This window comes from Diplotaxodon limnothrissa, linkage group LG15 (genome assembly GCF_057381915.1).
Source record: "Diplotaxodon limnothrissa isolate DT_005_m linkage group LG15, D_limnothrissa_male_GT1.1, whole genome shotgun sequence".
Lineage (NCBI taxonomy): Eukaryota > Metazoa > Chordata > Actinopteri > Cichliformes > Cichlidae > Diplotaxodon > Diplotaxodon limnothrissa.
Window position 1 is genome coordinate 27054081 of NC_140610.1, and position 27197 is coordinate 27081277.

Genomic DNA, 27197 nt, shown 5'->3' on the forward strand with positions numbered 1-27197 from the left:
AAATCAGATGAAACCTGAGGAACCAGATTTTAAAAATGTTTTAAACTTTTCAGTTCAACTTAATGTCAGAAGAAAAAGACCAGAGCTGGTTCCTGTTCACGGAGTCATTTATTAAAGCTCAGTATTAAAAATACACTAAAAAAAAACAAATGTAAACTGTACACATTTAAAACCCTGACATATTTACAAAGCGCTGAGCCACAGCGTTAGATTTGATCAGGTCTAATGCTGCGGCTCACAGACTCAAGTCTGTAAATAAAGATTCAGTTCATCATTTGACCCTAAAAGTCCAAGAGTCTGTTCCAGCATGCACCGGGACGGAGGTAGTGTGACGGCAGGGACGCTCCACCATCAGAAGTCAGCGTCCAACCGGAAGGTGTTGTCCGTGGGCGTCGCCATCACGCCCATCCTCTGGTACTCGCCCACCCGCTTCTCAAAGAAGTTGGTCTTTCCCTCCAGGGAGATGTTCTCCATGAAGTCAAAAGGGTTCTCCACCCGGTAGATCTGCACACAGAAACACCATGTCAGTCAGCTCCACCCACTGCCCCCACCCTGAGGTCACCCGCCCCCACCCATGGGCGAGTTCAGATAGGCGTCTGTGTCGCACTGCCGCTGCCCATCAGAGAACCACTCGTCCTCTGATCAGACTCTGCAGCAGCACTCAGCCCCCATCACTGGCTGAGGTCCGTACCCCTGCGCACTTCATCATCACTCACACCATCACTTTCATCACGTTGCTCTCTGAGGTCAAAGAGTTCCTGAAATGTGTCTGTGTGGAGAACTGATCATGTTTTATTTTAAGTTTAGCTTGTCACTGAGATGAGTGTTGTGATGCTGTTTTTCTGCCTTTAAGTCAGTCACATGATTACATGACCTGTGTGGGGCGTTACCTTGGAGAAGCCGAGCTCCAGCAACAGTCTGTCGGCCACGAACTCGATGTACCGTTTCATCATGTCGCAGTTCATCCCGATGAGCTTGACGGGCAGAGCGTCAGTCAGGAACTCCTGCACACAAACCAATAAACCCATTAAAGCCATCCTGAACCAGTAAATCCACCATGAACCAGTGGGCCCAGCAGAGCAGCTTCACCTGCAGCTGGGACTCACCTGCTCGATCTCCACGGCGTTCTTGATGATGCTGATGACAGTTTCCTTGGGCGGTTTGTTCACCAGGTGTTTGAACATCAGACAGGCAAAGTCACAGTGCAGACCCTAAACGCGGCAGGCACACAAACACACGTTAAGAGTGACATCATCACTGGATCAATACCTGCAATCTGACACCAACAGGGCGCCTCACCTCGTCTCTGCTGATGAGCTCGTTGGAGAAGGTCAGGCCGGGCATCAGGCCTCTCTTCTTCAGCCAGAAGATGGCGGCGAACGAACCCGAGAAGAAGATCCCCTCCACAGCGGCAAAGGCCACCACGCGCTCTCCTGCAGATCAATAAACAGACAATAATCAATGAAGCTGCTTGAGGTGGAACCATTGCGTCAGGTGGCCTAATGGGCAGCAGCTTATTTACCGTAGGTGGCGTTCTTGTTGCCGATCCAGTTGAGCGCCCAGTCAGCCTTCTTCTTCACGCACGGCAGCGTCTCGATGGCATTAAACAGGTACTCTCTGAGGGCGGGAACACATCGTGACTCACCAGTTAGATCAGTACAGGCCAGTTAAGCCACTACAGAACAGTATTTGGCCCCGCCTCCTGCGTACCTCTCTTTGGGGTCCTTGATGTACGTGTCGATCAGCAGGCTGTACATCTCTGAGTGGATGTTCTCCATGGCGATCTGGAAACCGTAGAAACACCGGGCCTCCGTTACCTGCACTTCCTGCATGAAGCGCTCCACCTGTTGGTCAAAGAGCGACAACAAGAGTGTTACAGCGGTCCGTGACCTCAAAACCATCTGTAAGAGCAGGCGCAGCGGCTCACCAGGTTCTCATTGACGATGCCGTCGCTGGCGGCAAAGAAGGCCAACACGTGGGAGATGAAGTAGCGCTCTTCGTCCTTCATGGCATCCCAGTGCTGCAGGTCCTTGGACAGATCCACCTGCACAGAAAGGGCACGTCAGCATCACGGCGTCCAGCATCAAGCCCCGCCCCATTACAGCTCTACCTACCTCCTCTGCCGTCCAGAAGGACGCCTCTGCCTTCTTGTACATCTGCCAGATATCGTGGTACTCGATGGGGAAGATGACGAAGCGGCGAGGGTTGTCCTTCAGCAGAGGCTCCTCCTCCTGCGAGCTGCTGCTCTTTTTCACTTTGGGCTGAAGACAAAGATCATTGCTCAGGATTATTGATTAGCTTATTCATCGATTCTGGAGCAAAAAGTGAAAAGTTAAAGTTTGTGCAGATTTGCTGCCTGTATCGTTCACTGATCTGAAGGTGGTGGACAAAATAACAGAAACGGCATAAAACCTGAACACCACAGCAGCTCTTCCTAATAAACTAGAACCCTGAACCGACCTCAGCCCTGCCGCTCACTGTTGGCGCCACGGCCACAGTTTAGGCGCCACATCTGCACAGTAACACACACGAAGCTGCCGTCAGTGAGCTCAGCATCAACTCGGTCCGCTGATATGAGGAATCCGCTAAAAGTGCGAAGCTTCCTGCGGCTTTTCTCTCACTTACCGCAGCAGCGTCGAAGATCCTCCGCGCGGTTTGGGACGCCAGGATGCGGCTGCTGTTCGGGCCCGGAGGCTGAAAGGAGACACAGACCGTCAGCACACACAGCAACTCTTTATCAATACCTGTGATTGATCGGTGACGCTAGAGAATCGGCGGCCTCTGTGAGCGGGAACCTGAAGCAGCCTCACCGTGTTCTCTTTGTCCAGAGACATTTTGTCCAGCTGCCCGCTGAGGGTCTGCTCGTTCTTCACGGAGAGCGGGGAGCGCGCGGTCAGCATTGTGAATTCGCGGGTTCGAAAGGACGAAGAAAAGAAAAAACCTAAGAAGCTAAAAGTTGCCGAAAGCAAAGATAGCAGCAGCGGACAGACGGAGACAGTGAAAGGCTTCTGCTTCAGCTGGCCCTTTTATTGGAATCTTGGCGCCAGAACTGCTGGCCAATACGAGGAGTCCCTTTAAACCGTCGGGAGGGACCAAGTCGGGTAGTTGGTGGCGGTAATGCATCATTTTGCTGTTTGCCAACTGCCAGTAAACCCTATATAGAAGAAGAAGAAGAAGAAGCAGCCAGTCAGGTCGAGAGAAGTGCTCACGTAACCCCTAAACGATTGCGGGAAATTCAAACTCTGTTAGCGGGTTACAAAACTGTAGGTAACCGCTTTTACAAAGTGATTAAAACGAGCGCTTACGAAACCTTTCAGGGCTCCTCGCATTTTTTCATATTAAGCATTTTAAACTGTGATTCTAAAAACACGTTACAATGTCTCTCAAAGAAAAGAAAAAGGCTTCTGTAATGAGACATTAACGCCGAAAGAGTCAAGATTTACATCTGTGTTCGTGCAGTTGAGTTCAGCGGATTGTTCCAAATCATGTGGATCCTCATATGGACATTGAATAACTGATTTCTGCTTTAAAGTGTCTGTCATCAGGGCTGTCGTTTAAACTCACATTAAAGCTCAGTCAACGGCGCCTTTTCTGCTTCCCTCTCATCTAAATGAGCTGTCACCATGGAGATTTAGCGCCAAATACACGTAACACGCCCGACATTACAATAACTCTCCATTTACAGGCGTCCTGTGTGTTTGCATATCAGAGACTGGCATCAACAAAAATCTGTAAACATATGCAATATGTAAACGAAAAACGAATCTGCAGGAATTAGTCGGTTTCTTTGAGTCACTCGAGCAGAAATAAATTGATTTAAAGGCTGATTTATGTTCTGTATCTTTGATCTGAGCAGCTTTTAGCCTCTGAAGACAAACTTTGAGCTTCACTTTCCTCAAAAATCAGACCTCATCAAACCCATATCCAGCTGGAGACCTTCCTGTTACTGCTTCCGGGTTATCTAATTGGCTGCAGGAGAAAGGGTCGCTCAGTTTCGGCCCCTGGTGTCCGGGATGGACAATGACTCAGTTTTGCAGTTACTGTCTGCTACTGAGCAATAATATGGAACGCCAGGACTGCCATAATGAATTAATTAAATACACCATTAAATAATTAATTAAATGTGTCAATAATTAATTAAAATTGGAATTAATTAATTAAATAAATAGTTATGACACATGTAATTAATTAATTATTGACACATTTAATTAATTATTTATGTATTTCACATTTTAATTAATTATTGACACATTTAATTAATTAATTATTGACACATTTAATTAATTATTTATGTATTTCACATTTTAATTAATTATTGACACATTTAATTAATTATTGACACATTTAATTAATTATTTAATGATATATTTATTTATTTCATTTTGGCAGTCTTGGCGCCTGGCTCTCGTCATGAAATAATTTTATCTGTCAGCCTCACCCATCAAACTCAGGGGGCGGGGTTAACGCTGCCCATGCAGCTTCTCTAACATTTGATTGGTTGCCGTGCAAAGTAAGTCAAAACAGGTCGATCCTAGATAATCGATTGCTTGTGTAGACTTGGGGCAGCCAGTTATCCCAGAATGCAGATCAAATCACAGGCAGCAATGGTGGTGGTGTAGTTTTAAAATACCCCGTTTTTCTGTCACCAGCTACACTTTTAACAGTGTTTTAGCCGCGAATGTCGCGCCGTATGTCTGGTCAGGTTGTCAACATAGAACATGCTTGCAAAAGTGCTCAGATGTTTTCAGAGATTTCACTAGCTCTGCTAACAGTTAGCATGCAGAGCGCACCGAGGGGGTACATTAACCGGTTTGTTTACATATTCCACTCTCCGTGTTCCACATGTTGCATTCGCAGATTCTCATTTTCACCGAACGATCGTCTCTTTCCGCCTGGTCTTGTGTCTCTGTGCTTCTGTAACATAAAGAACGAGCTGACATTTTTCTCACGAAACCAGCGATCAGCTCAGCAGACCCTCAGTTTACCTGCATGCATCCTCCTCCTCATCTGTCAGCTGTTTAACACCTGCTGCTAATTCAAGAAACACGCCTAGTTACCTGGTGATAGTCACAGTTTAACTGCACAAGATAAGTAAATATAGTGTTTTCCCCGAGCGCAGAGCTGCTGGAGCTTGTTTCCTTACAGAGCACTTTATAGGCGAGCCAGCTTTATCAGCGGCTGATGTCCAATCACCAGCACACAGCTTTCAAACCTCAGCTGAGTTTTAGCTCTCAGTGGTTAAACGCTGGACTTCATTCACTCAGGTTCTGTCTGTCGGGTCACGTTTACTTCGCTGTTTTATTTACAACTGAGCAAATCGGTTTGGCTGAGGTTAAAGTTACGTTTCATAACTGCATAGTTTCACAGACGTTTAATGGTTCACTGGCACATGTGTTAGACTGAACTATCATCTAAATATCATCTGTTTTTTAATAGTTATTCAACTGTATTCTAAGCACCAGCTGTCTGTTAGAATGTGATTTTTTTCTCTCTCTGTTGGCAGAGGTATAAAAATGCGCAGGAAAATCTGACGTGCATGGCGAACTTCACCGACGATATTTAGGGAGGAATAAACACACATCAAACATAAATGAACCATTTGCCTGTCTCCATAATTGAGAGCATTTTCTCTTCTTATGTCAACACACTCTCTCTCTCTCTCTCTCTTTTTTTTTTTTTTTTTTTTTGCTTTTTCGGTCATGTTATGTTTACCTGTCAAAGGCTTGTTACAAACTATGAAACACATTGTGCAGACTTCTGGATGTTAGAAGAAAACGAATACTGCTCATGAATGAGACTAAAGGCAGGAAGGTGTCCTTTAAAACTAAACATGTTAATAGGACCTCCCTGTTTATATCATAGTTTAAGATATAGCACGTGTATTTCAGTAATAGCCTGCTGAGGCCACTATACGTGCTGGCCTCATATCAAATGTGAAGGCAGACTGAGTCTATGTTTGACGTTTGTTTATATCTAATCTTCCTTTTCAAACATTTAAACAGCAGCGAGTCTGCAGCTGAGGGAATACAAATTCAAATTGTCGGAACAGGTTTGCTCGTTTCTTGGATTCATTTGGTGATTTATTAAATGTATAACTGTTATTCTAATCTGCTGCTGAGTCTCTTACACTTTTCTTTATGCTGTATATTTTCACGTCTCTGGAATAGTTGGCAGTTAGATAGTCAGCTGGGAAACTTTGTGTTAACTCATGGAGCTGAGGATATCGTGGATATGCTGACCTCGCTGAGTGGTGTACAGAGCGAGGTCAGCATGATTAATATTCACAATAAAAATATTAGCCGAACATCATGAAGTCTGTATGTGTTTCATAGTGTCGAACAACCTTTGTACAGTTAAAGCCAGCAGTTACTACATGACAGAAACACCAACGTTATCTCTTTTATGCGTTTATACACAGGTCACGCTGATTACTGAACAAAAACCCAAAGATCAGATGTTAAACAGATTTATTTGCTCTCTCTCCTCCTTAAACATGTTTTTAATGTTAGTTATAATTCAGAATTGGCGACTGAAACACGTAGGACACATAAGAACATCAGGAAATAAAACACCGATAAATATAACCTCAGTAAAAGAAGTCAGCGGGGGTTACTACAGCTGTGTACCGGGGCCTGCGCTTTGTCGGTGGGATTGCTTGCGAGGCGAGCGGGTCTATCCCACGCTTTGCCGTGAGACTGGGACGACATCTCCGAAATCATCGAAACACTTTTGCAAAGAGGCTGTATCTTGACAAACCGACCAGACACATGAAGATTAAACCACTACATTCTCGGCTAAAAAAATATTAAAACGGTATTTGGTAACACACAAACAGGGTTTTTCAAAGCTCAGTTCTGTTAGCTTCCACATGCCGGTTGTTGTGTGCTAGAAACAATGGCCACCAGGCCAAAGCAATGGTTTTGACTCGATCAGCGTTAACCCCGCCCCCTGAGTTTGATGGGTGAGGCTGACAGATAAAATTATTTCATGATGAGAGCCAGGCGCCAAGACTGCCAAAATGAAATAAATAAATATATCATTAAATAATTAATTAAATGTGTCAATAATTAATTAAATGTGTCAATAATTAATTAAAATGTGAAATACATAAATAATTAATTAAATATGTCAATAATTAATTAATTACATGTGTCAATAATTAATTAAAACGTGAAATACATAAATAATTAATTAAATGTGTCAATAATTAATTAAAACGTGAAATACATAAATAATTAATTAAATGTGTCAATAATTAATTAATTACATATATCATAACTATTTATTTAATTAATTAATTCCAATTTTAATTAATTATTGCCACATTTAATTAATTATTTAATGGTGTATTTAATTAATTCATTATGGCAGTCCTGGCGTTCCATACAATAATGGTAATCAGTTGGATCAATTTTAATCGAACTGTGAACATATTTGATCATAACTGAATGTGTTTGTTGAGAAACCCTTACGTGACCGTCTATGGTCACAAAAATAATGTAATGAACAGATATTTTAGAACAGCCTAGGTGGTTCTAGAAGGAAATTAAATAATTAAGTTTTATTAAATAATGCTAAATAATTGCATTACAGATATGATACTTATGTACAGTGGTTTATTAAGTGTTGTAGTAGAAATCTCAGTGTTAAACGATGATAAAACATAATGTTATTTTTGTTGTTGTTCAATTAAAAATAGCAAGTTACCACAAATTGTTTGACTCACATTCACACCTATGGGCAATTTAGCATATTCAGTTAACCTATCCCCACAAACTGCATGTCTTTGGACGGACACCTGGAGTACCCGGAGGGAACCCACGCAAACACGGGGAGAACCCCAGGCCTTATGGTGGAATTGAACTCAGGACCTTCTTGCTGTGCTAACCACTGTGCCACCGTGCTGCCCTATTTATTTATGTATCATTTACCAGTAAAACAGTTTCCATAGTTTTTTACTGCAGCTTTTGCAAAAATGCATGATAGTGAGCATTTTCAGTGATGTTGTATACTATAATCTGATTGCTTCATCACAATGTGCCAGAACAGACTGATAGTTACTTTTAAAGTATTGTGAAAATATGAGATCAAAGCAAATCTGCCAAAAATTTTATTAGATTATGAAATTCTGTGTTTTCACAGATGAAAATGCTTCAGTCTTGTTAGAGAACACTTAGCAATACTAACAGTGAAAATTATGTTTAAAAGGTATAATGTTTACAACATCTTTTCTCATTGGTTATTTTCTCAAAGAATCAAAAATATCTCTTGATCTGACCTGACAATTGTACACTTGGGACTCCTCAGGTGCTTCACCCTTGAACCGCACAGTTCGTTGTGACTCAAGTCCAACTCTCTAAGACTTGGACAAGGAGCTGAGAGCTGAGGACAGAGCTTCACAGCTTCTCTGTGAGAGTCTACAATTTCTCGTCTGGAAGAATTAATAAGAAAAAAAATAAGACAACACTGGTTTTAACACGTAATCATGGTACAGGAAGAAGTATATTCTGCAATATTTAATCTTGTTTCGGTGATGGTTAAAAAATTCCCTTCCCAAAGTTTGTTTAGTTAAGCAGTTAAGAAATTTGACAGTTTAAGTAACGTAGATAGAAGTAAAACATAACACATAAATTAACCTGTATTTGGTAGCTACAATTCTTATTTTTTAAATTTCTGAAGGAATAAACAAATGTATATGTTGATCTGACCTGAGAGTTTCCAGTGTACAGTATGAACTCTTGAGTCCTGTAGACTGTTGCTTCACTCCTGAATCCTGCGAGGTGTTCTTACTAGAGAACTGGGAGCTGAGCGCTAAAGAAAGCACTTCACAGCTTATCTCTGAAAGATTGCAGCTCCTCAACCTGAAAAGTAAAATAGTGGACAAGAGAAAAAACAATGTGTTAAAATATTTTGTTAGAACTTCTGAGTTTGTGCGTTTTTTAACTCTTTGCCCTTATCACAATAAATCCCTTAGCTTCCAATAATTTACTAATTAAATAAAGAAATATAAATACTCCAAGAAAAAAAGTTCAAATAAAATGACTAGATTTTTTTACCCAACATAGGTAATGGGAAAGAAATGAGTGGTGATAGTGTCACAGGGTACTGATTTAAGCAAGTTTACCATTAAAAAGATAAAAACAAAGCGACTGAAACACACACACACACACACACATTCATTAGCCTAATACTGATAGATACATTTAAGCAGATGACCCTACTTAATTACATTTACAAATATTGAGTGTGAAAAGCTAAAGTGCCAAGAGTGCAAGCAGAGTTGTTGAGCTGTTTGGGGCAACCAAAAACAACCACCACAGTCTTATTCTCATTTAGACATATAAAGTTTTTAGATCACTTAAGCAGTGGTTAAAATGACCCTTTGTCATTTTCTTTGACTGGAATATAGTGTTGAATCTCATCGGCAAAGCAGTGATAACAAAAAAATTATACCTTTCAAAAATATGTCCCAAGGGAAACATATAAATGGGGCTTATAAACTGAATAGAAGATTCCTGATGCTTTTATCTCTTCACATTTGGATTATTGTTATGAAGTGTTTTCTGGTTTGATTGAAGCATCTATTAAATGCCTTTTTCAATCTGCCCTAAATGCTGATCAAAGGTTTACAATTCACTCTGTTTTATTAATCACACATTACCCCGCTTTTAAAGCTTTTGCACTGGCTACCTGTTAGGTTTAGATTTCAATTTAAAATATGGATTCTTACTTTTATGGCCATATGGGTTGAGGCACCCACTTACTGAATGGCTCCGAGCTTACACCCTAGTTCCTGCATTTACCCATCTAAAAAATAAGGTCGATTGGCCAAATTTTCAAACTTTAGTTTCAAAAACGTGGAATAGCTTTGTGTTCATTTTATTTGATGTATGTGTTTCCCTATTGTTTTGGGGGCATTGCTTTGGTTTTATTGATACTACTGTAAAGCACTTTGTCTGTTTTGTGTTCTTACGAAGCACTAAAACCCCCCAATTTACTTACTAAAGTAAATGTAATGTCTATTTGGCAAACAGATCTCAAATCCAACAGTGTGATCTAACCTGAGAATTTCCAGTTTACAGTGAGGACTCTTAAGTCCCAGAGACAGCAGCTTCACTGACAAACTGCAGCAACATGTTCTGAATTAAAAAAAAAAATCAGAATATCAGTTAATGCTTTATAAAGTTTACATGACAATTTCTTTCCCCTAAAGAGCAAAAACAGTAATCTTTATAGAAATCTGCTTACTGCTCTGCAGTTGATCGCCCAGCTCCTCCTGCTTCATTCTCCTCAAGAAGTACAATGTGATTGTCATGAATGACTCTGTGCACCTCCTCTGCTCCTCATCCTTAATCTTCAGCACCTCCTCATCCTTCCTCTGTCTCTTTGAGCATTTTGGATAATCTGGACTCAGAACCTTCTGGATCTTCTTCCGCTCATTCTTTACAAAAGTGATGATGTTGTCCTCCAGAAGCTGGAACAGAATACTTTATGAATGACTCAGTCAGACTGAAGACTCACAAACCAACCTCAATCAGTCCAACTTGGGCCCAACCTCTCAACACCACTGTCACTCAGCACCGGATCCCCACAGGATCAGCCCCCTTCTGTGCACCTACCCACCCAACCAACACCATCATCAAGTATGCCAATCACACCAATGTGGTTGGGCTTACCTCTGATGGAGATGAGAATGGGGAGGTAGAGAACTTGTGCTCAGAAAATAACCTGAAGCTTAATGTCCTTAAAACAAAAGAACTCGTCATTGATTTCAGGAGGCACAGACAGGTTCACTCCCCTCTCAATGGAGAATGAGTGGAATCTGTCTCCACCTTCAGGTTTCTGGGCATCCACATATTTGCTGATCTCAACTGGACCCACAACACCATTGCCCTAGTAAAGAGGGCCCAGGAGCGGCCGCACTTCCTCCATGTCCTGAGGAAGAATAACCTGGACCAGAATTTGCTGCTGGCCTTCTACAACTCCTCACTGGAGAGCGTGCTCTCCTCCAGCTTGATGTCTGGTACTCAGGGGCTATGAGTAAGAACAGGAAGGCTGCACTGAGGGTCCAACCAACCCTGGAGGCCATCGCCAGATCTTCCTGTCTCAGGTAAACCAGGGCCATCACAGGTGACACCTCACACCTTGCCCACTACCTGTTTGACCTGCTTCCCTCTGGTCAGCAACTCAGGTGAATCAGGTCCCACATCTCCAGACTTACTAACACTCTTGGAGTAGGATCAGTGACAGTTTCAAAGAGTCGAAATACAGGTTGACTAAAGTTGTGAGAGAGGCTAAACACCTTTTGAAATGAAACACTAAATGTATAAAGGCTAATTTACATCAAAAATGGACATAGATGTATCTCTGTCTGTTAACAAATTTCCCACGTGTGGGACTAATAAAGGTTATCTTATCTTATCTTATCCTATCTTAACGAGTTACAGAACCAATAATTCTGGGAAAAATAAGGATGCTAAAACTAAAAATCAGTTTAAGTTGATCACTTTTGTGCTGCCCCTCGTCACGTTTAAGTTAAAACCAAAGAGTGCGCATTACCACTGCTCAGGTACAGATAGCAGAAGAATACAAAGAGTATACCAAGAATATAAAGTCAAATATACTGTCCACTTTCACTGTCTGTCTCTTTAGTAGTAAGTGATTCCTCATTGTTTAGCTAGCTGCACTGGCACTGGAAAATCTGCCTGTTAGTTGGAATGTTCAGGCTTGTAAAATACCCCCTACAGGTTTCCTCCCTCTTGAGTGTTTAATTTTGAGTAATATTGTCTAAAACGTTTGTTACCCTGTGATCTTGTGTGATGTGTCCAGATGCATCTTCTGTTGACGATTTTTCTGATTGTTTATTTTTTTTAAATTAGAGAACAGAACAGTTTTCCATTTTATTGCTGTTTAAAAAAAAAAAAGAAAGTATTTAGATTCTGTGTTTTTAATAAGTTTACAAATAATTTCTGTTGGCATGTGGCTGAATCAGAATCAGAATACTTTATTAATCCCTAAGGAAGGGTCTCCAGTTTCTTCACCTCCTGAAGTGCATGTTTCAGTGTCTTAGTTTTTTATATGAAGAGTATGAAATTATTTTACCTCTCCAGACCACCTTTACATTAATGTATATGCAGATAAAGCTGGTGTATTGTTCCTCTCTAAAAAGGAAATCCATTGTTCTTCAGAATAATATAAAAATTCAGGATCTTTGACTTTTTTTTAATAGAATAAATGAATTCCTTGCTCAGTGGCTTCCTTTGAGATGCTGGTTAGAGACTAGAAACAACATCAGATGTTCAAAACTGACAGCTATCAGTGAGTTCCGAACAACAGCTCCTCTTTCTGCAGTACAGGGTTGTTGGCTTACACCGTTTAAGTACACACAGCTGGGTCCAGGTCCAGGTTTACATTACATCAGGAAAGAATCAACTCAGAACAACATCTCTGGGTGGAAGCTACATCTCGGATCAGTTGGCTGCGGTCGTGAGGTCTCAGAATCTGCTATGTGAGCAAAAAAGAGTGACAAGACCACAGAATCGACGGCTAATAACATCACGGAGAAACTCGCAGCTATTAACGGGACATTGAGAGACCAGTGTCGGAGTGTTAAAAACAGCTTGAAATTCTCATGAGTTGTTTGCAAAATAAAAATTACCATCACAATCCGGCTACCCCTTCGGCGCCAGCTGTGGGCTCAAGGCTGGAGCCGAACAAAAACTCCCTGATAACGACTGTGTTGAGTCTGTTCCTTCCCATTCCCTACAAGGCCACCTGGGTTGGCTGGAAGACTGTTTACTTAGCCTGGCGGGGCGAAGGACACTGTCTCAGCTGAACTATGGACACGCACACACATACATATACTGATACTGATAAGCACTCACTGACGCATCACCCTCCCTACCCCGGATCCAACGCCACCTCCAACGCTTACCTCCCCCATGATGTGGACATCGGGTCAGCTGGAGGCGCAGTCGAAAGATTGCAGCGGTCCCAGATCAGATGTACACACTGGAACTCTTTCCCATGTTGCTGTCTGTGTTTATTGTGTTATGGTCTGTTGATACCTGTGTATTCCTGCATTATCCTTCTGTGTTACACATTTCAATGTTTTTTTCCTCGCTACCTAGCCTGACCTGTCTCCCCAATGTGATGTTTGTATTGTATGTACGGTCGGCAAGGTCTGTCATCTTGGTTGTGGGCAAAAGACCTGCAACTGACAAATAAAGGCTATCTCATCATCTCATCATCATCATCAGGTAGGTTCCTGTGAATATTGATAGAGCAGTGATGTGAGTGCTGAGCTGTGACCTGGAGAAGAGTCCTGGCAGTCAGAGATTGTCCTCTCACCTCCAAGCTTTGGTCTGGCTCTCATATTCCCCACACAGGGTGGATTCAAGGGTAGGAACTCCCTCCTCTCTGTGCTCACACTGCTCCATGCTGCTGAATTCACATTCACATCCGCTCACGCTCACTTTCTAAGTTCACCTGCAGAGGAAACACAAATCATTCATGTGCACATCAACTGAAGTCCTCCTTTCCATCATGTGTGTTGTCCAAATATCAGCCAGTTCTTTTCTGCTTCCTCTCAATGTCAGCTGAATGCAGTCAGACACCAGTGCGAGGCAGAGGAAGCTGCCATCAGCTGCTCTACTTCTACTATCAGTCCACTAGATGGAACCATGAAGCTGCAGCCCAGCACACGCAATGCATTCACTGACACACAATGAATCACTGTGGCTGGAAGCTTCAGTCCATTAATATTCAGTCAATTCAAAAAACAATCAGCAGTGTTAAAAGCTTCAGATTTACTGTTAATGAGAAGCTTCTTCCATCCCGCCTCTGAGCTCAGTCAAACCTGCTACCAAACATTACTTTTATTATTGATTAGTCTGCCAGTTTTCTTCTATACTGAATGTTTTTCCATCAAATATCAGTTGGAGGTTCCAGCAGCTGAATTCAGAGTCATCAATATGAAAATATCCAGTTTAGTATCATCAAAACAAATAAATCCATTAAACCCTGCCAGCACATAGCAGTACATTTCCTTCATATGTATAGCAGAATGGAAATTTAATGGCGAGATGTTGTGTTTTTTTCCCCAGCAAATAAAAACACAACACAGTGATCCAAAGTGTGTCTTGAAATGAGAGCTGAACATTTTTGCTCAAACATTACAGAGAAGAAACAAACTTTGAAAGTCAAATGTAGAGACTGATCTAGAAGTCTGTGCAGCCATAATCAGAGCTGATTGAATCCTCTAAATACTGAGGAAAGGAGCTTCAGTGTTTCCTTTATTACCTCCTTTAGTAGAGGAGACACTGAAGGATCCTTTATAGAGGCAGAAGAGGCCATTACATCCCATAATTTATAGCAGTACACCATCAGACCATTCATGGAAAGATTAGGAAAACTGACCAACTGAGTCAGTAAAATTTAGAGTTTGCAGATGACACCACACTCATTGGGCACTTCTCAGTTAGAGATGAGTTTGGCTATAGGAGGGAAATACAACAACCTGGAGCTTCTGCCAAACAGTGGAGATAATGCTGGACTTCAGATTGAAAACAGCCCTTCCAGATCCCATTTTCCCGCTTGCCTGCCAAATGAGTAGCCATTATTTCCCAGTACCTAAAGTGGGAGCATCAACAACAGTTCCCTCATCACGAAGGAAAGCCATGTGTGCAGTAGCCAAAGCTCCCAATCCAGGAGCATCTACCACTGACTGGTCAGCATTCTTTAAATCTTTTCTGTACTTGATGCAGAAAAACACCAGTGTTGAGGCATTTTGAGAGTCATTTTTATATTTGTCATTAGACATGAAAACAAGAAGCCACATCAGAAATATTCTGCTCCAAAGGTTTGTTGTCAGATTTCCATCTGGAGAGGGGTGTTTGGCTTCACCCCTCTCCCTCCAGTGTCTCCTCCCTCCATACCCTTGTTTTGTTTTGCAAATTGAAATATTAAATGTGTCATTTATTGAAGATTTGGGGTTGATTTTAATCTGTTTGGGGGTAAAATAAATCCTCTGAACCCACCTTTTGAAATCATTTGTGGATCACAGTATTTTACTGCTGAATAATATTCCCCCCATGTGTTAAGGTTTACATGGTTTTTGTTCAGGTTTTTAATGTTATGTTTACTTTTCTCCAGCGCCCACTGGTCATTTGCCATAACTGAGCCAGATTAGGCTCATACATATCTGCTCTCAGGGGTAATACTTGTGATTATGTCATAATCGTTTGTTTTATTGTCCTGTAGTGCGTTTAATACCTCACATTACCACATGGCGTCACTGTTTCCCCGCCCACGGCCTCCACCAGACTCCACTGTTTTTTCTTCTATTTTTACTTTATATTTTACTTTGGCTCCAGCCGAATGTCGGTCAGTAAGACAAAGGGGCGGAAACCATTCCACACAGATGACACGCCCCCTCTCACGGGCCAAGTCATGACGACGTGTGCTCCCATTGGTCACACCCCCTCAGCCCCACGTGGTGATTGGATGGCGGTTGCTACCTGGTGGTGTGGGCAGAGAGCGCGGAGCTCAGGTTGTGTAACTCTGCTGTCGTGGAGCAGAAACTTCACACACGGAGGAAACGAAACTGTGAAGCCGGAGAATTAACCTCATTTATCTCCACACAGCGCAACGAAGCCGCCATTTTGCCCAGTGAAGGACTTAAAATCAGGAAAATAAAGAGGACTGGCTGTGATTTATTTATGAATGCCGCTGACTGAACACGGTGGGCGTTTAAAATGATCCAAAAAGACAAAAAATAACAACAAAACATACGAGTTTCACTTGATATGTGTGAGGCTCATTTTTTATGCATTCCTCTGAATGTATAGGAACAACAATCAGAAAAGTGAGCGTGAATGTTTGCATGTGAATGAAATGTTTCATTTGTAATCAGAATCAGAATCAGAATCAGAATGGGGTTTATTGCCAGATGTTGAGGTTTACAACATTAGGAAATTGCTGCGGTGCTTCAGTGCAAACATAGTGTCATAAATAGCACTTAAATAGACATGAAAAAAAAAATAAAAGTAAGAATAAGAATTAAAAGTGCTATGTAGAAAGATATGTGCATGGGATATACATGAGATATATACATGAGAATAAGAATTATGAGTGCTATGTAGAAAGATATATACATGAGTGCAGGTGGTGATCAGTGCCAAACATGGAATGATGCAGTGACACAGCGTAGGGTCATGTGTTAGTGGCGGGGACAGTCATATGGTTATTGTTCATGTGACCAACAGCAGAGGGGAAGAAACTGTTCTTATGGCGAGAGGTTCTGGTGCGAATGGACCGGAGCCTCCTGCCTGAGGGGAGCAGGTCAAACAGACTGTGTCCAGGGTGAGAAGGGTCAGCTGAGATCCGGGCTGCACGCCGCAGTGTCCTGGAGGTGTACAGGTCCTGCAGAGATGGGAGTCTGCAGCCAATCACCTTCTCAGCAGAGCGCACAGCACGCTGCAGTCTCTGTTTGTCCCTGATAGTGGCTCCAGCGTACCACACGGTGATGGAGGAGGTGAGGATGGACTCGATGATTGCGGTGTAGAACTGCATCATCGTCCGTGTTGGCAGGTTGAATTTCTTCAGCTGCCTCAGGAAGTACATCCTCTGCTGGGCTTTCTTGATGACGGAGGTGATGGTGGGCTCCCACTTCAGGTCCTGGGTGATGGTGGTACCCAGGAAGCGGAATGAGTCCACAGAGGTGATGGGGGTGTCAGTCAGGATGATGGGGGGGGAGTGGGGCTGTGTGCTTCCTGAAGTCCACAATAATCTCCACTGTCTTCTGGGCATTCAGCACCAGGTTGTTGTGGCTGCACCAGGACACCAGACGTTCAACCTCCCTCCTGTAGGCAGACTCATCCCCGTCCGAGATGAGCCCAATAACGGTGGTGTCATCTGCAAACTTGATTAGCTTGACAGACTGGTGGGTGGAGGTGCAGCATGTGATATTGGATTGTGAGCATTAGCTAACCTTCACACAGAAGAACCTGTGTTAGTTTAAACAGTTTATTATTTATTAGCAGTAACCTTTATAAATGTCCACAGGGACTCTGGTTATGTGCCATCCACAGGCGTCTTATTGACAGCTACGATGTTTGAAGAATAACACTCTTATTAACGATGTCGAGAAAAAGAACTACTCTACCCACAATCCTAAACTCAAAAAGCAATGTCTCTGATTGGTCCAGGGTGCTGTTTCCATGGAAACGTTTAACAGCAAAGTCAAAAAGTGGGCACTGCAGTCAGGAACAAAACGCAGCCCCAAATACAGTTACACACAACAGTAAGTACACAAATTACACACTGTATTTTGTTTTTACTGAAATCAAAAAAATTATCAGAGGTCATTCGTTGGGATGCATTTTGGGATGAGCAGTTCCAATGGTCATTTTTCCCCCGTCCCTTTCCTTTGTTTTTCTCCTGAGCGCCAAACTTTATACCGGAAATATATAAAAGCATTGACTTTGTGGTGTCCGACTTGTTTTCACATAAAAATAAAAACATTCAACCAAATCTTCTTTTTCGGTCCTGCTTTGAGGGTTTTCTTTGTGTGGTATTTTCAGAATTACCCTACAGTCAGTTTTAAACAGTTGGATATTTCTGACCTGTGGATGAAGCCAGTACTAGCTAGCTTTATGCAACGCTAACCTGGTTATGTCCTTAATGCCAATTAATGCTTTAATTTTTTGTGCCCAAACTATTTTTAAAAAGTATTTTAAACATAACATAACATTTAAATTTGCTATAGCAAGCCTAAAATATATATATTTTATAAGCAATCTTTACTGTTCTATTCTGTTAATCTAATATTACAACATTAAATATTCCTTTAATTTGTGAAAACATGCTGATGTCGTTTATTTTTTACCATTTTAACAGAAACATTACACAAGTGCGAGTTAGCCTAGAACAGGTGCTAATTTTCATGTATTAATGAGGTTTAAAATGTTTAATAGTTCAGCCGATAACTGAGCTTTACAGGAAGACTATTCCTGGGGGGATATAAGTACACACACTTATCTCTCTCATATATGCCAGCTAACATGGAGACTATCCATCCAGCTGTCAGAGAGTGAAGAGATTCACATTCACATTCACAGCTTTGGCCAAGAGTTACCAGTTAACCTAAACCACATGTGTGAGGAAGCTAGAGAACCCACCAAGGAACAGGGAAAACCCCGGCTGGTGCATTCAAAGCCAGGATCTTCCTGCTCTGAGGCCACATCAACTCCTTTATTGTACAGTTTTGTTTTTAAAGCCCACCAGCCATTTTAAAACTCAAGATGGTGGCCATTTTAAAGATGGCTGTCCACTGGCAAATGAAAAAATAATTTTAAATAAGTAAATTAGACTTACCTTTTAATTGATCTTAATGTCAGATCATAAAATCACATGTTTGTATGTGTAGAAGTTGAATTTAGAGGTCATTTGTTTGTTTGTAAGGGAGGAAAGCTTTTTAAGTGGCAGGAAATTTAAAATCCAACTTTTAAATGAGTTCATCAAATGTAAGCAAACACAGACTCTTAGTGTGCAGTTTAGCTCTCAGACATGCTGTGTGACAAAGGCCCAGCTGCTGTGCAACAGGCAGGAAGACGAATGAGAACCTCACTCCGAGATGGGGAAAAGGAGGACAGTTGAGCAAGATGAGAGATTATTTTTAAAGGTAAGCACTGCAGAGCAAGTGACGTGTTAAACTGGAAATGTAAATGTTTTATGTGAACATAAAATACATTTTTTAAAATCAGATATTGGATCTGTACAGGATGTGCAGCTGCTGAATTATGTTAAACATGGTGAAAAACAGATTGAAGTATGGTGATTACATACAGACAGGTCAGTGCAGCTTGTGGTGGAGTTTACACACCAACAAATCAGACATCAGTTTATACTGAGGTCAACAATGCTGATTATTCACTGAATTCACTCACTCGCCTACATGCAAAGAAACATCCAGTATGGGACTTTACTGAAAAGCTACACCCGACCTGAGGGTTCCCCTCCAAAAAAAATGGTAAATGGTAAATGGCCTGTATTTATATAGCGCCTTTAAAAATCACGGTGCTTAGACTGGCTCAAGATTTAGAGCGAGATGCTAATCACTCTGAGGTTCCTCAGCTACTGCATCCATCTGAAGAGTCCCTGAGCAAGTTACTGAACCCCAAATACCCCCGGGGCATCCACGTGGAAAATGTGCTGCATGTTTACTGTGGAGTTGGATCAGTAACATGAGCCAGGCTGGAGCAATGTGCTTCACTGCAGCATTTTAGTTTTGCTTAAAACACAGACGCCAAGTACAAAATTTGACTTTTAGTCAAAAATCACAAAAGTATTGATGAGTAAAGTTTTTCCAGCTGTTGAAATTCTCAGTGAAACAATGACTGCAGACAAACGCAAAAAACAGCTGGTGCCAGCCTCGTGGTAACATTTTATTATAAAAGCCATTTTCTTCACCATCACCGTGGTGTACAGGTAAATGTTCGAAAGAAAAAGAAAAGGATTATTTTAATATAAGCTGTTATTATTAAGAATAACATTTAATAACATGAGGTATTTTTACTGGCTACACTATGGGCCAAATCAAACTATCAAAAACAGCACTTTCCTCAACGAATGTTTATTAAATAATAATAATAATAATAATAATAATAATATTAACAATGATAATAATAATAATAATAATAATGTGTAAAGCAAAGATAGTAGGTAGTATCACAGTAATGAATACTGTCCACAGACTCTTAAAATATTAATATCTCGTACTGTGAATAAATGTAGATTGGATTACACATAACACTCATATAGATATCAAGATATTTACAGTATTTACAGTCAGAACAGAAGTGGGCTAAGAAGCATGATACTGAGGCTTTGGCAAACAATAAGAGTGTACACGAGTCGCTAACAGGTCGCTAACGAGTCGCTAAAAAGACGCAGCCGTGATGGTACACGGCGGGGGAGAGAGAGAGGGAGAGAGAGAGAGAGAGAGAGAGTACAAAAACAAGTGAGATTCAAAAATATTCCAGTGCAACATCGGCTTTGTGTGGATGTCTGTGAGTGAGTAGCAGCCTGGTGCCTTCAGGTCCTCCTCCTCCTGCGGCGGTGTGTTTGTGGATCGTGGGAATAAAATGTCCTGAGAATGGTGGAGAAAGCTTGCCGTCCTCTGCTGATGACGGCTATGTCTACGTTAACAAAAGTAACAGGAAAACGGCGGCACTCAGATCGTTCAACTCTCGGCAGCATGAACATAGAAAAGAACTGGATTCATCTGAGCGCCTCCTCCACTCGAAGGACGGCCTTAAACTCCTGAAGGGACCTGCTCTGCTCTCCTGTCTGCGTCATACATGTGCTGAAACTTCAAACATGGGACCAACAGGGTTTTTGGGTCTTTTTGGGTTTTTTCCTGTCACTTCTGTGACAAGCTGACAGCAGCTAGTGACAGATCTCCTTATATAGAAGAGCAATCACTTCCTGGTAATAAAGGTCCTTCAATTTTTCTCACAGTGAAGCTGATTGGTCGGTTAAGGACAAAACGCCCTCGTTCAATGGCGCCTGTTTCCTGAACTTCCATATACTAATATAGCTTATCTATAATAGTAATATAGTAAATCTACTGTTCTCCCCTCAGCAGGCTTCCAGACCCTGGCCAATGAGAAGCCAGTAAGAACTGAGCCATGGCGTCTTTTTTTAGAGAGATCATGAATGGATGGCTTATTTTAAACTGCCATTCATGCTAAGCTACCGTTCAGAGCAGGAAGTGAGCAGGACAGGTCCCTGTAAAATGAGTCCAGGTGTGTCTGACCCTGTTCTGAGGTCGTGTAAACGTAGCCGAGTACAAAACATCGTCCTGATGTGGTGGGCGGAGCTGATTGAAACAACCAGTCACAGTCACTCTTTAAGAGTCTGGTCGGTGTTTGGCCCCTCCCCCCGGGGCTCCTGAGATGGCCCTGTGAGTGACACTAGTCTGTTAGTTAGTTGGCAGCAGGAACCAGCACGCCAACGGGAAGTGCCGGTCCTCTGTTCTGACCCTTTGGCAGGGCGCCTTTGCTGAGGTCTCGGGTTTCGCCGGGCCACGATGACGGCCTCTTGGTAGTCATGTGCCGTCGGGCGTGTTTGGTCAGATGGTCGCTGCGCATGAACCGCCGTTCACACACGCTGCAGACAAACTTCTTCTCACCAGTGTGCGTGCGGCGGTGGCGGGAAAGCTCATCGGAGCGGGCGAACCGCTTGTCACAGCCCTCCCAGTGACAGCTAAATGGCTTCTCACCTGTGGAACAAGAGGACACGTAAGTGGTTAGCTCATGTCTATAAGACAGGTGAGTGTCTGTCTGTGGTTCTCCTTCCCCTGAGGTGACTCATACCTGTGTGTGTGCGCAGGTGAGCCTTGAGGTGTGAACTCTTGAAGTAGGTCTTTTTGCACCCAGGGAAGGTGCACACGTAGTCCCGTCTGCGAGAGAAGTCTGCCTGCGAGGTGCCACTGTTCGCTCCTGACGGCATGTAAACAGGAGCTGGGGCGAGTGGGAGGAGCTTGGTGTTGCCCAAGGTCATGACGGTCTGCGGGCCTGGTTGTGGCTGGGGCACGGGTGGCTGTGGCACCACAAACATCACAGTCCCTTGTGGCACGGCGGAGCCCAGCAGCAGCGGCTGGGCGAAGCTGGAAGTGGGAGACTGGGGAAGGATTGGCTTGGGCCCGCCCGGCCCCTGCACCTGAACTGGGGCCTGGACGAAGGCGGAGATCATCCCCGTTCGGCCGTTCACCGGGAAAACCTGGCAGAGCAGCGGTGAGGAAGACAGCGAGTGAGGTGGAGAAGCTGAGGCGGGAGGCGATGGGGGGGTGTCGGGAGTTGGGGGAGGGTCGTCCTTCTCCTCTGGAAGCGTCTGCAGAAGTGGTGGCAGAGGCTGCGTGGAAGTTTCTGACAGCTCGGTGTTGGGCAGAGGAAGGCTGAGGCTGTCAGCGGTGTGGCGGATGACACTGGTGGCCATCGCTCTGCTGGGCGGAGCCACACAGGTTGACTCTGAGTGAGGTGCAAGTGCTGAGGTCTCTGAAGTGACGGCATGGGGGTCACTGTGAAGGGCGGGGGAGGGTAAGTGCGGTTTGGAGGCGATGGTGAGGATGGGGGTTGCAGAGGCCTCGGCGAAGCTTGGACTTTGAGGCGGAGTTATACACTGAGAGAGAAAGCAGGTGTTAGACAGACGGATCCCAAATGCTACGAATTCATTCACAGAAGAAAATTACTTAAAACAAATTAAGTAGTTAACTAAATAATGAAAAACCTAGAAAGAATTTTTTGTGTTACATTTTTATAAATATGGTAACGATGTGTCTGATGAGGTCATTTAGTCATGCGTGTGCATTTAACATTTTCTAACGTTCTGACTGTATTGGTTCTTACCAGCGAGGAGAGGGCGATCAGGTCTTTTGGTGTATCTGTGCCCTCCGAGTGGAGTTGGATAGAGTCACAGGAGTCAGAGGTGGGCGTCAGTGGGCGGGGCTTGTGCGACCTTTGACCCCAGAAGCTCATGCTGACGAGCGCTTCGGCAGCCTCCAGGTCATGGTACTCGACGTACGACTTCTGCTCCATGGCTGCTGCTGTCTGTCTGTCCACACGGCTGACCTGAGAACAGTCGAGAGGTCAAAGGTCAGTTTTAAAAGACTTTAGCATTTCTCGTCACTTTAATCGGATTATTTTCTGTGATTTTAAAGCAAAAATCAGCTCAGAAGTGCAGAATTACGACCAAATGGCGCTGGTGGCCCGGAGAGTGGGGAGCCCGGGTTCGAGTTCGACCCGTGGCTCTTTGCCGCATGTCTGTCTCTGCCCCATTTTTTGTTTTGGGGCGATCGTGGCTCAAGAGTTAGGAGTTCGCCTTGTAATCGGAAGGTTGCAGGTTCGAGCCCCGGCTCGGACAGTCTCGGTCGTTGTGTCCTTGGGCAAGACACTTCACCCGTTGCCTACTGGTGGTGGTCAGAGGGCCCGGTGGCGCCAGTGTCCGGCAGCCTCGCCTCTGTCAGTGCGCCCCAGGGTGGCTGTGGCTACAATGTAGCTTGCCATCACCAGTGTGTGAATGTGTGTGTGAATGGGTGGATGACTGGATATGTAAAGCGCTTTGGGGTCCTTAGGGACTAGTAAAGCGCTATATAAATACAGGCCATTTACCATTTTGAATGCTGCTGGAGCCTCTGCTGGATGTTAGAGGTACTGCAGTTTTTGGCACATTCAGCTACACTCTACCCTAAAAGCTAGAGCCTGAGTGTGTTTAAACCTGATTCAAAATATAAAAGTAAAAATTTAAAACACAGGAAACATGAACAAAGTTCCCAGACGTTTGTTAGGTTGTTATTTATGAGTCTCTGCAGCAATATTATGATGATGGAGTAAAAGTAACCTTATTTTATTATCACAAGTCAAGGATCATTTGATTACACTCCGCCCACCTCCGCATGGATCAATAGCTGGTTGCTATTCGTTTCTTAAGTGATGACGTATGAACCCTGCTTCCGGGTTCAAACTGCTGTGTGTTTATTAAGCTGTTGTCTTTTTAACATATTTTAATGTTTTGTATCTTGTTCTATTTAATATGAACAAGACCCCAAAATGGTCAGTAATCACTGTCGGTCTCTGGGTTTTTATTACCACTGTAGCAACTTTTAAACATGGAAGCTAGCGAGCTAACTCCCTGCTAACTTCAAACTCCGTTAAACTTCATAAATTCAGTTTTCATGGATGCCCGGATGTTAAATGTAATTGTTACACCTGGTAAAGAAACCACACTGACCATTTTATTGAACATGAAAGAATTTAGACAGTTTTTAACTCTCAGTTATGCCACAGTGTTCATTTGACTTTGGGACCTGAAGCAAAGTTTGGACCCGGAAATGGCTAATAACATCAGACTTAAAGACTGAATTTGGTGGGAGTTTCCAAACATATGTTGCCAACAGGGAAGTTGCAGAGTGTCCTCTCGTGGACAAGTAATCGTTTCTCCCGTGTCTTCCTTACTTTGATTTATTTTTCGGCTGTTATACATTCTGATAATGATATATTGGGAAATAGCCAATATCAGCTTCACAGGTATATCAGTCATGCTCCAATCAAAGCCCACTTTCATCTGACTGGACTGCTTCTGGAAACCTAAAGAGGGGCATGGGTAGAGACATGGGCAGAGGGTAGTTCAGCCACAACCAGCTGCTTCTTCTGGTCTCATCGAAGTTTCTGTTGGGCTTTAGCTACACAGGCAACTTCTGGAAGCTAATTGAGGGTGATGGCAAGCAGGCAGTGGACCGTCTTCTTTCTCCCATATGACTTAAACGCACTGTTAGTGCTCACTATCCTATAAACTGTTGAGCGTCTGCCTCACAGCCCAGCTTCTTTTTCTTTCTTTCTTCCTCTTACTCCACGGATAAAGCCAAACACCTCCCATCTAATGACCAATGATGTCACAGTTTTCCCACCTCCGGCTGAGCTGCATCTACCACGTCAGGAAATAAATTAATTAATTAAAGGGGCGAGAACTGTAGATGGGAGGTGACTCGGGGACAAAGGGCTCCTGGCTGCTTGGCTGGCATCTGCTTAGCAGCACGTACAGGAAGGGAGGAAGAGGGGGAGGAGGGCAAGCGAGGGGCGAGAGATAACGATGTAAACAGAGAGAACAGGCGGAGGGGGGGGGGGATATAGTGGGTACACCCAACCTCTCACCCTGCCTGACGGGGAACCTCACTGCACCCAGAATAGATTGCGGGAGGTGCTAACAAAAATAGGAGAAAAAAACAAAACAAAACAAAAAACCCCCATCATGAACAAGCCCCGCCCACTCCTCCTCCCACACTGACATGAACCAACTCTCCCTGTGAGAGAGAGAGATAGAGAGAGGAAGCTCCTGACAGGAAGTATAGTTGGACAAAACAATCCGTTTCAACACAAACACACACAGACCCCGCACTCTGATTCCCCACGACCACAAAAACACACTACACCTATTGACAGAGAAACAACAAGGTTTACTCATAAATGAACGCCGCTCGCTGCCTTTAATGTGCTAATAATCAACTGGGCTCCACGATTAATAACACCTGTTCCCCGACACACTCACACCTGATTGAGAAGCTTGGGATGCATTTATTGCTCCAGACACACTTTCTGTTTTTAATTCTGAGATCTTTTTTTCTGCGTGACTCGGATTGATTCCTGGTGTGTTGTCAGGTTTCTCTTCCTCTGCATTTTCTTTGTGTTCAGTGCAGATTTCTAGGATGAAACTGAGGCTGAGTCTGATTCACACAGTCAAATCGCAGGAAAATCAGAGACGCCACATTAGGATTTATTTTATGGAACTTTAACTGGTTTTTAGAACAAAAACACACAGAATTTTACACGTCAGCTTCAGGTGCAAATATTTGCTTTACACTGTTTAAACAGGTAAAACATGCACTCATGAAAACGTGATTATTTTAAATCAGCAGTAATGAAGCAGGCGTTTCCTATTAGAGCCAAATGCAAATCAAAATGAATGTAAATGATTTTAACATTTTATTGAGTCAGTGACAGTGAAACCGATCTTTAATTACTACAGTGAGCTCAGACCAAAGAATCTAAATTCATGAGAGTCATCAAATTAATAATAGATTATTTTGCTCAACAGGTTTACAATTAATGGATTAATTGTTTAGTCAAACCAAAGAAAATATCATCTGATCATTGTCAAAATAATTAATTTACAGTCACATTAAGAGGATGAAAATCAATTTAACTGTTTAGCCAAAATATTAAAGGAAATGAAAAATTTGCATGATCAACATCAAAATAATCAAATTAATGTCATGTTTAATAAAGAAAAACAAACTGGCACACGAGAGACTGAAACACACTTGCAAAAACAAACTTAGACAAAAAAAAATGTACTAAAAAATTTAAAATCGGATTAATCAATTAATCTGTGTTAGAGAACAGTGAGAACATGCCAGGTGAAACTCAAACTACTGGCTTCACTGTCACAAGCCAAAGAAACAAACTGAACACAACGACGCTGAGAGCCGCTCGAAAATATCAAAATCAATCAAATCAGTCAATCCTGTCCGGCTAATTAATCGACGACACGGAACCGAAAGCATCAACTGTACCAAAACAAAGAAAACATCTGTAAAGTTTCTGCAGCGGTGAGCGATGCACTGCAGGGATGCAACTGTTGGTACTGCTCACGCGCGCGCGCGCACACAGGAGTGACTGGGTTCACTGTGACCTCAGATAAACCAGCAGACAGCGCCAACACAGCCCAGCCGAGCCGAGCCGAAACAACCCGACCGGGGCTGCAGAACCGCTCCGTCCCCGGACCCCGAACCCGGAGGTTCTGGAGCCCCGGGCGGTACCGCACAGTTCTAACATTCCAAGTTTCTGGAAACTGACCTGACAGCAGCGAGGCTGAGTTGACGAAGAGAAAGAGCGGACGGAGGAGTGGAGAAAGGGTCGGCGGCAACTCCGTGTACAGCTACTGGAGCTTCAGTCGGAGCGCTGAGCCGCTGCCAGCAGACTGGCTTCAGCTGAGAGCACCGGAAAAAAAACAAAAAACACAGAAACGAAATTCAGAGCGGTCTGGCGGGTGGTAACACGCAGCCAATCAAAGTCAAAGGTGTAGCGGGCCGCGGCCAATCACGGGCGAGGCGGTGCGTGATCGCTACGTGAGCGTCACGCGATTGGCCCGCGGCGGGGTGCGTGGCTGTCGGGGGGCGTGGCCGCGGAGTCAGCGGTGTCAGAGTAAACCCGGTGAACCCAGCGGCGCGCTCGAACTGGGGGAAAGGTTGGGAGGCGCGAGGCGGGACCGCGGGGACGCGCGCGACAGGCATGTAAACTGCAGATGGAGTGAAAAAGGAACAAAAAAGGACAGGTGAAAGCAGGTAAAACCGAGGAAAACACACTGCAGACACACGGCCACACCAGAAACACCGCGTCACCGGCATGTTTTTAAACGTTTACGGTTAAAATCATGGTAAAACGTTAGTAAATACACTGAGTGTGGAGCGTGTTGACTGTCTCAGCCTCTCTAAATATGGAGTATCATTAAGAAATACCTGTTTATTCACACTCATTTACCTAAAATACAACAGTTATGGTGCATTTACACTATTCTATATTTAACTGAAAACTCAGAATCTTATTTTTGAGTGTTTTTAATGAGGTCTTTTCTGTCAAACA

The 27197-nt window shown here is 43.3% G+C and overlaps 2 protein-coding genes and 1 non-coding gene across 5 annotated transcripts; all 3 read right to left on the reverse strand.

Moving 5' to 3' along the window:
* Window positions 1-351: 351 nt before the first annotated feature.
* LOC146617660 (ribonucleoside-diphosphate reductase subunit M2-like) lies at window positions 352-2900 on the reverse strand. 3 transcript variants are annotated; one of them, XM_085372674.1, is made up of 10 exons: window positions 2811-2900; window positions 2626-2694; window positions 2115-2261; window positions 1928-2044; window positions 1711-1844; window positions 1523-1617; window positions 1300-1433; window positions 1107-1211; window positions 891-1004; window positions 352-504 (listed from the first exon to the last, which is right to left on the reverse strand). In XM_085372674.1, the coding sequence occupies exons 1-10, from the start codon at window positions 2898-2900 to the stop codon at window positions 352-354; spliced, it is 1158 nt and encodes a 385-aa protein (XP_085228800.1). The 3 variants fall into 3 exon arrangements, with proteins under 3 accessions (XP_085228800.1, XP_085228802.1, XP_085228801.1); XM_085372676.1 differs by having other exon boundaries at window positions 2115-2254; window positions 2622-2694; XM_085372675.1 differs by having other exon boundaries at window positions 2608-2694.
* LOC146617661 (small nucleolar RNA SNORD94) lies at window positions 580-715 on the reverse strand. The gene has a single exon (XR_014906907.1). It is a non-coding gene; the product is annotated as a small nucleolar RNA SNORD94 (small nucleolar RNA).
* Window positions 2901-19777: 16877 nt separating the features above from the next.
* klf11a (Kruppel like factor 11a) lies at window positions 19778-26443 on the reverse strand. Its single transcript, XM_085372673.1, has 4 exons — window positions 26412-26443; window positions 22410-22631; window positions 21378-22182; window positions 19778-21283 (listed from the first exon to the last, which is right to left on the reverse strand). Exons 2-4 carry the CDS (start codon window positions 22596-22598, stop codon window positions 20988-20990), a joined length of 1290 nt encoding a protein of 429 aa, XP_085228799.1. The 5' UTR covers window positions 22599-22631; window positions 26412-26443; the 3' UTR covers window positions 19778-20987.
* Between the last annotated feature and the right edge of the window lie 754 nt (window positions 26444-27197).